The sequence below is a fragment of the Gymnodraco acuticeps genome, unplaced genomic scaffold (assembly GCF_902827175.1).
Source record: "Gymnodraco acuticeps unplaced genomic scaffold, fGymAcu1.1, whole genome shotgun sequence".
Classification (NCBI taxonomy): Eukaryota; Metazoa; Chordata; class Actinopteri; order Perciformes; family Bathydraconidae; genus Gymnodraco; species Gymnodraco acuticeps.
In genome coordinates, this window is record NW_022990235.1 from 2,856,306 (window position 1) to 2,870,179 (window position 13,874).

General features: G+C 42.7%; 1 protein-coding gene across 1 annotated transcript; it reads left to right on the forward strand.

Moving 5' to 3' along the window:
* The first annotated feature begins 7,138 nt into the window (after positions 1–7,138).
* On the forward strand, positions 7,139–13,385 carry LOC117548110 (synaptoporin). The gene is made up of 5 exons (XM_034219144.1): positions 7,139–7,810; positions 8,359–8,483; positions 9,980–10,178; positions 10,328–10,519; positions 10,603–13,385. The coding sequence occupies exons 1-5, from the start codon at positions 7,787–7,789 to the stop codon at positions 10,957–10,959; spliced, it is 897 nt and encodes a 298-aa protein (XP_034075035.1). The 5' UTR covers positions 7,139–7,786; the 3' UTR covers positions 10,960–13,385.
* The last annotated feature ends 489 nt before the right edge of the window (positions 13,386–13,874 follow it).

Here is a 13,874-nt window from a genome sequence, read left to right on the forward strand (position 1 = left end):
TTATTACCAAATTCTTGTGGGTTTTTTTCAACGTAGACTGAACATGTCCCCATTTTGCCAAAAAACATCACAAAACCTGCCTGAGGGAATTAGGGAAGCCAATACATTAGGCATTTTTAAAAGGCAGCTTTAAAAAATCTCTTTACCAAAGCATTTGATTGATTTTACACTATTATACTGCACTATTCTCTGTGATTGACATTGCACTATTTCTCTATGTTTTATTCAACCTGATCTCACCAGATTGCGTGACTCCACCACGACTCCTTAACACCACATTGCGTGGTGGAGTCACTAACTTTGTTACATTTACGTGACGGCACCACGCAAACAACCCCAATGTGAATTACCTTGGTCGTGGTGCACACACGCATTTCTACAACGTCCTGCAGTGAGCTTTGTATTCTATAAAACGTTTTTAAAATCTACTTTATAGCTTGTAGTAGGCTTCTTTTATTTTATTTGTATTCATAATCATTTGTATTTTTCGTCAGAATGTAGGCCTATTATGGTGCATTAGTTACCAATTGTTGTTCTCAAAAAACAGTGCATTGTATGTCATGCATTCTGGTGAGATCAGGTTGGACAAAGGAGCCTCATTCACTTTACATTGTGGTTGTTTGCGTGGTGCCGACACGTAAATGTAACAAAGTTAGTGACTCCACCACACAATGTGGTGTTAAGGAGTCGTGGTGGAGTCACGCATTCTAGTGAGATCATGTTGGTTTTATTCCCCATGTTTTTATTTTTAATTATTTTATCAGAGTTTAACAGAGATTAAATCCTGGCTGAGCCAAAACTTCCTCACCCTCAATGAGAGCAAGACCGAGGTCATCTTTTTTGGACCCCAACCAACAGTCTCCCCGGTTGATATTCTGGGCTCCCTCAATACAAATATCTTCCCCTCTGTTATGAACCTTGGAGTGACCTTCAACAGCGCCTTTAAATTTGATAAGCAGGTTAGCACTGTAGTCAAGACCTGCTTTTTCAAAATACGACTATTGGCTAAGACCAAGTCGTTTTTATCTTTTAAAGACCTAGAAAGGGTTATTAACGCCTTTGTTACCTCGAGACTGGATTACTGCAACGCTCTGTATGTGGGTATGGACCAGGTCTCAATTAGACGCCTCCAGCTAGTTCAGAATGCAGCTGCACGTCTTCTCACTGGCCATAAAAAGCGTGACCATATCACCCCAATTCTGGCTTCATTGCACTGGCTTCCAGTTCGGTTCAGAATAGATTTTTAAATCCTTTTATTTGTTTTTAAAGCCCTAAATGGGCTGGCTCCTGCCTATATAGCCGAACTCCTCCATCGCTACACCCCAGGCAGAGCCTTGAGGTCGGCTGATCAGCTGTTGTTGATAGTGCCTAAGACCAGGCTTAAAACCCGAGAGCATCAAGCTTTCGCAGCGGCTGGCCCTAGGCTCTGGAATACTTTGCCCCTCCATGTGAGGTCGGCCCAAACCCTGGGGGTTTTTAATCAACACTTAAAACTCACTTTTTCTCTTTGGCTTTTGTTTAATCATCTATTTATTCATTTATTCATTTAGTTCTTTATTTTAATATTTATAACATAACATAGGATTTCATAAGGTATTTTTAAAATTGTTTATACATTATTCGAATATAGGAATAGTAGATAGGATTACTAAAAATATAGTACCTTATATTTCATATTTTTTCCCTTTAGAGTTAGACCCTTGCGGTTTATTCTTAAAAACCCTTACCCTTCCCCCATTTTCCCTCTGCTGGTCTATGGCCTTGTAGAGGGTAACGGGGTACAGAGTCGCTTAGATAAGCGGGGGAGTGCATCTGACGAAGAGATAGGTTGTTGTGCTCCCTATCTCTGTTTCTTATCCTATATCCAATAGAACTGCTCGGGTCTTGATAGATTGAGTGGGGAAGTTCATGAGATCTTTCTAGAGGGTTATCAAGAATAACTTTTATCCAATGACATTTTCCCTCTCTGTCTGTGTCTGTGTATTCTCTTGTTCCGATTAACGCAGCCAAATCTTTTTTCTTGTTTTGTATCTATATCTACGCCGGGATCCGGAGTCGAGGCTGATCCTCTTGCTGTAGTCCTGTGTTTTGGATCCTCTATCCTGAGTTCTGGATTAAGTCGTGGACTTCGGGTCGTGGCTGAACCTTGGGTCTCGTCATGCTGCTTCCCTAGGATTGTAGCCGACATCCTCGTGGATTCATCTTCTTATTACAGACACATGCATTTCCTAACATTCGGTCTATATGCTGTAAAATGTATCACTAGGCCACCAGGGTGGGTGGAGGGGGTCAGGAGGACGGGACTGAGCTGACCGCCCAGAGGACCAGGAAGGGATCTCGGGCGGACGGCCCGGGGGCAAGGCAGAGTCCAAGGTGGGGGTTATGGAGGCGCGACGGCCACCGCGGGCGAACTCAGGGGGCCGAGCATGAGGGCAAGGACTGCGGCCGGAAAAGTCAGGGGGCCGAGCATGAGGGCGAGGACCGCGGCCGGAAGAGTCAGGGGGCCGGGCCCGAGGGCGAGGACCGCGGCAGGAAGAGTCAGGGGGCCGGGCTCGAGGGCGAAGACCGCGGCAGGAAGAGTCAGGGGGCCGGGCTCGAGGGCGAAGACCGCGGCTCTCAGGGGGCCGGGCTCGAGGGTGAAGACCGCGGCTCTCAGGGGGCCGGGCTCGAGGGTGAAGACTGCGGCTCTCAGGGGGCCGGGCTCGAGGGCGAAGACTGCGGCTCTCAGAGGGCCGGGCTCGAGGGCGAAGACCAGACAGCTCCGGAGGCCGGGCAGGAAGGCGCTGACGGGACAGTGCCGGAGGCCGGGCAGGACCCGGTGTCGGAGCTGGTGGGACAGGCCTCGGCAGGATCCCCCACGGAAGAGGACCAGGACACGGGATTTGCAGGACCCCCGGCAGGAGAGCAGTCGGCGGGGCCTCCAACGGCACAGGACATAGGATTGGCAGGACCCCCGGCAGGAGAGTAGACGGCGGGACCTCCAACGAGACAGGACAAAGGGTTGGCAGGACCCCCGGCAGGAGAGTAGTCGGCGGGGCCTCCAACAGCACAGGACAAAGGGTTGGCAGGACCCCCGGCAGGAGAGTAGTCGGCAGGACCTCCAACGAGACAGGACAAAGGGTTGGCAGGACCCCCGGCAGGAGAGTAGTCGGCGGGGCCTCCAACGGCACAGGACAAGGAGCTGGCAGGACCCCCGGCAGGAGAGTAGACGGCGGGACCTCCAACGGGACAGACATACGATTGGTAGGACCCTCGGCAGAGGAGTAGTCGATGGGGCCTCCAACGGGACAGGACATAGAGTTGGCAGGACCCCCAGCGGAACCTCCAACGGACCAGGACATTGGGTGGGGACTCGAGAGGGGACTCGAGAGGGGAACCAAGGGGGAACTCGAGAGGGGAACTAGAGGAGGGACTAGAGGAGGAACTAGAGAAGGGAACTCGAGAGGGGAACTAGAGAGGGGAACTAGAGGAAGGACTAGAGAGGGGACTAGAGGAGGGAACTGGAGAGGGGACTCGAGAGGTGACTAGAGAGGGGACTCTGGTAGGAACTTGAGAGGTGACTAGAGAGGGGACTCGAGAAGGGACCTGAGAGGGAACTGGAGAGGAGACTTGAGAGGGGACTCGAGAGGGGATCCGAGAGGGGACCCGAGAGGGAACTCGAGAGGGGACCCGAGAGGGGACTCGGGTAGGAACTGGAGAGGGGACTCGGGTAGGAACTGGAGAGGGGACTCGGGTAGGAACTGGAGAGGGGACATGAGTCGGTCGGTACGCCGACAGGACACGGGGAGCTGGCGTCGTCTGGGGAGCCAACAGGAGACGAGGTGCTGAAGTCGGCCGGTACACCGACAAGACTCGGGGAGCTGGCGTCGGCTGGGGAGCCAGCAGAAGACGAGGTGCTGGAGTCGGTCGGTACGCCGACAAGACTCGGGGAGCTGGCGTCGGCTGGGGAGCCAGCCCTGTAGCCGAAACTGGAGTCGAGCCCATGGCTTCCGGGGCCGGTACTGAAGCCGGAACCATGGCTGCTGGGGCCGGAACCATGGCTGCGGGGGCCAGAATTGAAGCCAGAATCATGGCTGTAAGGTCCGGTTCTGGAGCCGGAAACATGGCTGTAAGCTCCGGTTCTGGAGCCGGAAACATGGCTGAATGGGCCGGCTCTGGAGCCGGAATTGAAGCCAGAATCATGGCTGCTGGGTCCGGCGCGGAAGCCTGGACCCTGGCTGTGTAAGCCAAGTAATCCAGTATGGACGCAAAGCTGCGTGGGCCGGTACTGGAGCATGGAGGCATGGCTGCTGGGTCCGGCACTGGAGCCGGAACCATGGCTGTTGGGGCCTGTACTGGAGCCGGAACCATGGCTGCTGGGGCTCGGGCTGCTAGCTTGGCCTTGCGACGACTCCTCTTAGCAGCCTCCTGAATACTCCGTGGACCTCCATAAGCCAGACGAGTTCCGGAATACGACTCCTGGACAGGAGCAGGAACTGGGGCAGAAGCACGGGTTGACTTCAGGCGGAACCCACCAAGGCGTATGGTGCCAGGTTGGGAATTGGGAGACAGGGAGCTAGCATGCCTGGGGCTAGCAGGCCGGGAATCACATGCTTGAAGGAAGTCCAAAATCCAGTCAGGTAAGAACTCAACAAAACATGGTTTCTCTGCGGTCAACCGGAGCGCCTCTTCTGCCGAACACTGGACGCTCCCTTCCACCAATCGAAGCAGCAAGCCATAGAAAGTTAAATGCTGTAATTCAACCTCCCATGGATAATCTGCTGGGTCTATTTTGTGGTCGGTTCGTACTGTCACGGTGTGTGAAGCAGGTAGGACCCAAATGCAGAATAAAGTGGAAATTCCTTTATTTCAAGGCTAGGTGAAAACAAAGACAAAACAGAACACTCACCGACGAACTAGTCATGACAAAAGACGAACCGACAAAGACAGACAGAAAAAACAGAACTTAAATACACACAAGACTAATCACAGAAACAAGACACAGGTGAGGAGGGAGGAAAAAACACAGGGACACCAGGTGAACACAATCGGATAAATTAGACACACCAGGGAAACTAACGACCGGGGCTGCTTCTCAGGTCGATTAAATGAAATCCTTGCTTCCCTCACTTGCGTCGTTTCCCTGCGTTTAGTCCCTCCCACCAGGGAAGCATGGAGGGACGCAAGGAAACCACGAGAAGCAGGGAAATGAGTTTTAAGAGCAATGGGACGTCCTTTCCTCCGGAGCGTCACGTGAAGCGACGTCCGTTTGTGATGACGCTGCACAGCTGATCGTCTGACAGCAGCTCTGTCCCCGTTATTTCCACACACCCCCGCCTCTGTTAGTATATCCAGTCTATGGTTAGTACACATTTACTGACACAAACATTTGTATCATCTGTTGTAGACCCAAATAAATAAAATAAAATAAGAACTCATTGTCAAAAAAGATAAACGCCATTCTTAAAATTGATAAACGAACAATAGTTTGATTAATATTGATTAGAGTGCACAATAGAAATGAAATAATTGAGAGAAGAAAAAGAGATATGTTATCTATCAAAACTCAGTTAGATTAACATTCATTGGATTGCACACTTTGTTTGTTTGTTTGGATATGTAGCACATTAACATTTTAATAGCACTTAATGACTGACTGAATGGAAATGACAATAAATGAAAATGTAAAACGAAAAAAGCGATCATGAAAATGTTTCCAAAAAATGAATTAAATGATTTTTGACCACTTTGTTGTTCAGATATATCACATATTTGTAACTAAATGATACATGAATTGAAACAAAACACGGTATAAACTGAGGAGTGACTCCCGTGAGGTTCATGTATTTTCTTCACTCTGCTCTCATGTCAAGAAGCATCAGATCAGTGCATGCACTGCCTCGTCCAATCAGTGAGCGATACACAGTAAGGGGGCGGGGTGAGTATCTGAGGATTTCATCGGAGGATGGTCTGGTGGTTCCTCGGTTATCGCTCCTCCATGATCGCTCCTCGCTCCTCGCTCCTCGCTCCTCGGTCCTCCGGCAGAAATAAGAGCCATGGGACGGTACTCAAGATGGCGCGGGCAAATCAACTTCCGGTGAGACCGAGGACCGAGGAGCGAGGAAATGAAAATAGTCGACCTGAGAAGCAGCCCGGGAACCACAGACAGATTTAAACAAGACACAACGCAGACAGAAACAGGCAAGACAGGAAGTGAAGACCTTTCAACATAAAACATGAAACAAGACAAGACACCATAAAGACAGATCGTGACACCCGTTACGTCTTTGAGTACGTGCTTTACTTTTAAAGCAATCGGTTTTTTTAAATAAATTCTCTATAACAATGTCTATCATTGTAATGTGTGTTCCTTTAGTGTGGTAAGAAACTGTGGGTTTAGTGTTTGCAGAAGTTAAAAATAGTCTGAGGAAATCGAGTGACTTCTCCAAACAATAGGGACAATATTCCAGTCCAAAATCAAGAAACGAAAAGTTTAGCTTGAAGAATTAAAGTTAGATTATCCTCGGTCCTCGATTATTCATTTTCTTCTCTGACAATCATGTTCTGGGCATTAATTAGTTTCTGAAATGCCTACGTGTTTGGTAGTGTGTTTTGTAAATAAGAAATGCATTGGATCTAAAATGTGGAGTTTCTGAGACTTCAAATATATGTTACCCCTGAATTGAGAAAGCCACCCTGAAAAATGTATATCACTAAACAGCAGTGCCCAGTTTGAGATAACACTTGATATATCCTATTATATAAATCCAGGTTGCATTGAAGTACATTATTCATTTCACTCACTTATGTGCAGTTCTAAATGCATCCTGTAATACACGTGTGTCGCCAAAAGAGGTCAGCAGAATCCTTTTTATTACAATGAAAATAGCCCATTCAATCATTCATGGTTGGTTGAAAATAGAAAATAAAGATTACATTAGACAAGTCAACAGATCAGTTTCTATTTCACTCAATGCCATATACATTAGAGATATTGTTTCCTATTATTATATTCCAACACAAGCAAAGTTTGAAACACACTGCAGTCTGATTATTCATCAGACCTTTAAATAAGTCACAAGTATATTTTCTGTTTATAGTGACGCAGCTAATATCTACCTATTGTATGAGGTACAGGTGTATGAGAGCATGTCTTTAACCAGATAGTTATGCGTTCTCTTATTTTTAAATAAGAATGCCAATGATCAAAATAATTTAAGCTCCCATCTGATATACATTGTGAGAATCTAACAAAAGTCCAAGTACAGGAAAAAACTAAAGATGCTTAAACCTTTGCTGTCTCATGTTACTTCAAAACCAAACATGCCTGATTCAGCTAGTGTATTTTTCTGATCATCTAATGGTTTTCATTAATACATATCATGTATCAAGCATGAGTAACTGTTTTCTTTGTACCTGAATACTTCTAAATGAATACATGTGGAGATACACCTATTAGGTTTTCATTGAAAGAACAAAGTGATGCAGGAGAAATGTCTGATGATGCTTTATTTAGAAAGATATCTTTTGAGAGCATTGCCCTTATGGTCTTACAAAAAACACAAGCCCTCTATTCGCACAAATTCACTCAATAAAGGTATTTATAGTTTATTGCAGTGTTTGTGAAAAAATTGTAGAGGAACAGTAACATCTCAGACCCCTCCCTGGGGGAGATACCTCCTGTCAGCCCTCCTCTCCGCTGGAAGAGTCACTCTCTCTTCCCCTCTCTACATCAGTGGCGTTTCAACCCTGATGACAAAAACTATCGACACTGTGTGGCGTCGTACTGGAGATCTGTGATTTATCAATGTGTATGGTTATATTTGCTCCGGTAAGTTTAAGCTCTCTTGTCTTGCTATTTTGTAGTTTTTGGTTAAAGTTAAATCTGCTTTAATTCACTGCTTGAAACATTATATGACTGATATTGTCAAGTGTGATCTTGATTTATTGATTAGCTGATTGGTGAAAAATCTGTCATATTGTCAGGTCAGTGCTTTTTGTTGATGTGACGTGTCGCGTAGAAACAGAGACAAATCTATTCAAAGTAGTTTACCCAATGTTCATTTCTCAATCTTAATATGCTGTGTATGAACTCTAAAGATCAAATGAATCAGAGATTTCAGACCTAAAATAAAATCTGTACTGTACTGCTGTGGCCACCCTCCAGCGCACAGTAAGCAGCTCTGTGAGTTGTCTTCCGACCTTTAAATTATGCAGGTATTGTTTTCAAACCAATTATAAATCTTAATAATCAGTAATTTATTGATGTGTATACATTATGCAGTGTGCTGCACTCAGATCTGATATTGGATTAATGAAATGTCTGAATAATTATCAACAAATGGTAAACATTTTATGGCTTCACTTTTGTTTTCCCAGATTTTTGCCATCTGTGCTTTTGCAACATGTGGAGGATACTATGGGCATCTCCAGGTTAAAGTGGACTGTGCAGGCAGGAGGCCGACTAACCTCAGCATCAACATTGATTTTGGATATCCTTTCAGGTAAAGTGGTTGATTATGTTCCTGTCCAAAAGTATTATCATCTAATTAGGTGATTAATCTACGAATACACAAAGACCCATATTTCTTGTCGTACTTTCCGGTTCCGGTGATTTCGTTCAATCATTTGATATTTGACAATTAATCTATTAACATGTTGTGCTGCAAATCAAATTGTGAATTAACCGACTAATTAACAAGCTCATTTTACTGGATGCTCAAATAGATGCATTCAGACTTACCGGACATGGCCAGACAATCGTCTCTGCGTATTTCAGAGGACCGGTCATTCAGACAGAAAAAAAAAGATTTAAAAGCTGCACAGCTTCAATCCATCATGGAGTCAGGCTCGGCAGAGGGGACCTCACCCATCTTAAAGCTCGGCCAATTTAAAAACAGGAAACTGGCCCAATTTAGGTCCAACATTTTTCACTGCAGCATTAAAACATAACTCTCAGCTAAGACTTAACTTCAGGTGGGATTTTGTGATCCGCTTTGCAATGGTGTATTTCTTTGTCCCTCTGTCATTTTGACTCCTGCACATCTGCATGTTTCATGGCCACTTAGGTGCAATATAAACACCACAAATAGTTGAATTTGTCATCCTCATTGTTATTTTGAGTAAACCATGAAGCCATTTTGTTAATTGAACGACTTCAGCATGTCTTGAGAGCGACTGGCCACCACCATTAGCATTTCATTTGATGATTGGATGGTGGGTCTGTGGATGTGAACTCTCATGCCTTGTGGTGGACCGACCCCTAACTCCATGCTTCTTCAGTGATGGCCAACAGAACTGTTAATTAGTCGTCTCATTAACAGCTCAGCTGACTTGACACTGGTGTCTGTGTGTTAGTTCACTGTCATGTAGAAATGTAACAGTAACTCAAACTGTTACAGAATTTTTGAAATGTCTTTGAAATGTTATGCTATTTCTGAAGGATGTTTTCATGTTTTCAGTAGGCACACATCTGAATAAGACTTAATTTCGGACTCTGCCTGTACACTAGAAAGATGCTAAATATGAGTACAGTACTATCTTTGCTTAGTTACTTACATATTTGTGTTAAGATAACACAGAACTGTATGTATCCAAAGGGAAATTGTTGTGCAGCAGTTTCCAAAAATACATATTTAAACACATTTATTCTAATGGTCCGCAAAGCTTTTCATAACATGTGAATGTATCTCCATTTTGAAAGTGAACTTGGAAACTGTACTACATTAGGATGTTGCTATAGTGTACTTCCTTTTGTCACATAGAAAATAACTGCTTTTTTCCGAGGCAGCGTTTTCATGAATATTGTGTCCCTTTGTATGCCACATCAAATAGTTTCTCACTTGTGTATATTTAGCCTGAACCTTCCTTTCCTAGCCACACATTTGCTAAAGAAAGAATTCTCAGAGTGCCAGTGAAGGCCAAAGTGATGCCTTTCCCACCGACTGAATCTCCTCACATGTTTGTATCATTAACTGTAAACCTCCTTTCTGTCTTGCAGATTAATAGATGTGCATTTTAAGGCTCCCTTGTGTGAGGCGAAGAGGGAAGAGATTATTTTCCTGGATGGCGACTTTTCCTCCGCCTCTCAGTTCTTCGTGACTGTGGGTGTTTTTGCTTTCCTGTACTCTCTACTGGCAACCATTGTCTACGTCTTCTACCAGAACAACTACCTGAAGAACAACAGAGGCCCGCTTGTGGTCAGTGAGCTGATATCTTTAACAAACATTCATATAATAAAACCTGAATTAGATATAAGTTATAGTGTGATATTGTTGTGTTTGTATAACATGACAGACATTACATTTACCATCCTATTAATTCATGCTTTCTTTCCACTCCTGAGCAGGATTTCGTTGTTACATCCATCTTCTCCTTCATGTGGCTCGTGAGCAGTTGCTGTTGGGCCAAATCTCTTTCTGATATTAAGACAGCCACAAACCCAACACAGGTGCTTCTGCTCATCTCAGCCTGCAGAGCTCATGAGAACAAATGCACGGCCACCCAGGAGCCTCTCTGGTCACGACCTAACACATCTGTGGTGGGTGTTCAGTCATCTAATTGTGCACTGAAACATACAAAAGGGTCAAATAAGAAACTCACTTCTGTCCCTTCTTCCTCCAGGTTTTTGGTTTCGTAAATGTTGTCCTCTGGGTTGGCAATATTTGGTTTGTCTTCAAAGAGACAGGCTGGTACAAGACAGGTCAGAGATATCCAACCAGAAGTGCTTCTGGGAAACGCCACAGTGAAATGAGGCAGCGTCTGTACATTGGGAGCAGCTTCGAGCAGCCGGACGAGGGTTACGGACCCCAACTCTCCAGACAAGGCAGTTTCAATCAGCAGGTCAACAGACAAGTTAGCTTCAACGAGTCACAAGTAAGCCTAAGTTTACCGCACGCATATCTTGGAAAACCAGTCATTTATGACAGGGACAATAAAGTAGCTTCTCAAGGGCCGATGATAATTGTCAATGAGATGTGATTTTGGGCTGGTACAATGCTCCATATGGAGAACCAGAGAGGGAAATGAATCTTAACGTCTAGGTTAAAAGGAAAACACAGATGGTATATTGTTGAGCATTTCCTGGATGATACAAGTTGTACCTTGAAATTAGAAATTGTAATGCATCACTTGACAGTCAAACTGAGTAGTCAATGCAAGTTAAAAAAAAAGATAATAATTGTTATTATTATAATAATAACAATAATAATAATAATAATAATAATAATAATAATAATAATAATAATAGAATAATAATAATAGAATAATAATAGAATGATGGGATATGTTTGGTCCCCTTTGGAGAATGGTTGATTTTAATCCCACAGTTTTGCCATAACCCAGGTTGGGGAATAAACACACATCCGTAAATAGACTGCTGATCATCTTGCAGTGAAGAAATACCATATATATATATATATATATGTATATAAAAGACAATTATTATAATCATTTTAGCCCTGCCTAGTGCAACATTTAGATGGATTTAGATTGTGCATTTACTTTAAGTATGGTGTGATACTGATTATTACTTGTGTTAAATAAAGGGTTTATTTGAGTGATGCCGAGTACAGTGGTAACAATATGTCTGTAGGTAAATATGCAAAATGGTATGTCTACCTCTGTTAACTACATGGAAGATATTTATGATTTTACAAGCTAATAGTTTTCGGACTCAGAAAAGTATGTTTTCTGTAAAGATACTACTGTAGTTATTCTGACCCCTAACCACAGTCTTTGCTTTTATAAAAAAAACAAAACGTTTTTCAATGCAGGGCCTTACAGGTGAGCTTATGTTTTCATTCATTCATTTTTTTTTCGTTTCACCCACGGTACATATTTCACATAACATATTAACTTAGAGAAGTTTATTGTCCATGATAGAAAGGAGCAGGGGGAAGAAAATCTTATTTGACCTACTCACTATGAGTTGGTCTGTTATCACAGCTGTCAGATTGCATGCTATACTAGATATTCGCGCAAAAATTACATATGAACCGTTCTTTTAGAATATACACCACTTTTGGATTGATTTGAATTTTTGTAACCATAGTTTATTTAAATTGTTTTAACTTAAAATCTTCAGAAATTCATTAAAATAATATGGCAAAGAAATGAATGCTCAGCGATTTGGTTTGGTTTAGATTTAGACTTAGATTGTGTTAATATTGAACTATTCTCACTTCATTTATTATACATCTTTCTGATTTTTACCTGTGAATGAAAAACCTTTTTTGTTTTTTCCAACTGTGTCTTCATATCTTTTCTGAAAATATTTGGCTCTGGACTGTGTTTAAAGGAGAGCCCGTGCAGATGCCTGTCTCAGAAATACACTTAACCAATTTACCAGTGTAATAGCTATGAATATTTCATGTTTGAATGTGGCATTATCAAATACATAATGTTTCAGTCAAGATTAACATTAGGATGTGTGCATATCGGTATAAATATATTTAAATTCACATTTTATTATTCTAGTGTCAAATAATAATAATCTTATCAAATAATATGTTGCAAACTAAAGAAACTAAGTTACATGATTTGGATTTTGAATAGTGTGCTCACGTTGCACTGATACCTTTATTCCCACAGTTTCTGCATTATACTGATCATTACTTTAATTGACAAAAGAGATAATCTCTATACAATTCATAACCTACTGTTCAAAATGTGTAGAGTAATTATATATGTGTGTTTTATTGTAATGAATATATTAGGCATAGTTTATTGAGTTGTAATTGGAAATAATATAATGATGATTATTAATATGAAAATATAATGATCTCATCAATAAAGCCTGTTATGGACGTTTATAATGTTCTTACCTTATGCAGCAGAACTGGTGTCTTGAACACCAGCCAGGAAAAGTATTGAATGCATCTTATAATATTACATTTGTTTTTCCAACCTCTGTATGCAGCTATAATGCGAACAATTAGAACAAAGAGAGACAATGCTTGTGTCAGCCAGCCCTCTGACAGACACACTAACCACATGCAGGTGTCCAGAGAAAGCTCTGGAAGGAAATTACAGTGTTTGAGCCCACTGCATGACAATTAGGGTCAGGTTATCAGCAGGAAATGGAGGGCTTTGGTATTCAAGAAGGCTGTATTTATCCCCTCTGAGCTGCACCATGTTATAGACTGATGTGTAACATTTATCCTTGGTAATGTCTGTATTCCCACTAGCAGCGCATGCCTTTATTTACAACCGACAGTAGTATGCTTTATTTGTATTTGTTGTATCTATACAAAAGACATCTATTGCATATCTGTCTGTTGTTGGGAGAGTCTGTCTGTCGGCTGCGAGGGTCTCAGGAGGTTTATGCTGTACACACTGTAAAGCTTCCTGAGAGAAATGTGTAATTTGTGATGTTGTGCTATAAAAATAAAATTGTATTGATTGATTAATTAATTAATTAATGTATAGGTTGATTGGTTGGTTGGCTGGGCGGTTGGTTGATTGATTGATTAATTGTAAGGTATTAAGAACGACTTAAAATTACAATATGCATTTGCTCACTTTTCTTGACACGTTTACTGCCATACAGTAGTTTATTCCACTAGAGCAGCCTTTAGTGCAATTTTCCCCTTCGGAAATGTATTCTTACATGACACATAAAAGCACACTGCAGATATGATGTGAGGGTTTGTGTAATGACATTGGCCTCCAGGGGATGGTAGAGCATCACACTTGAATGTAGCATGCATGAGTTTGTTTTTGGTCTGCAGGGTTCCCACAGCAGATGATAAATAGTGTTAATCATGTGTTTTTAAAGGAGTTTTTTTTTTATTGTCGGCAGATAAGCCTCCCTTGTTTACTTCTTCTCTTTAGAAGAGAATAATATTCTTAAACTGCCATTTCAACAGCAATTAGCTGCCATTTGTCATCATATT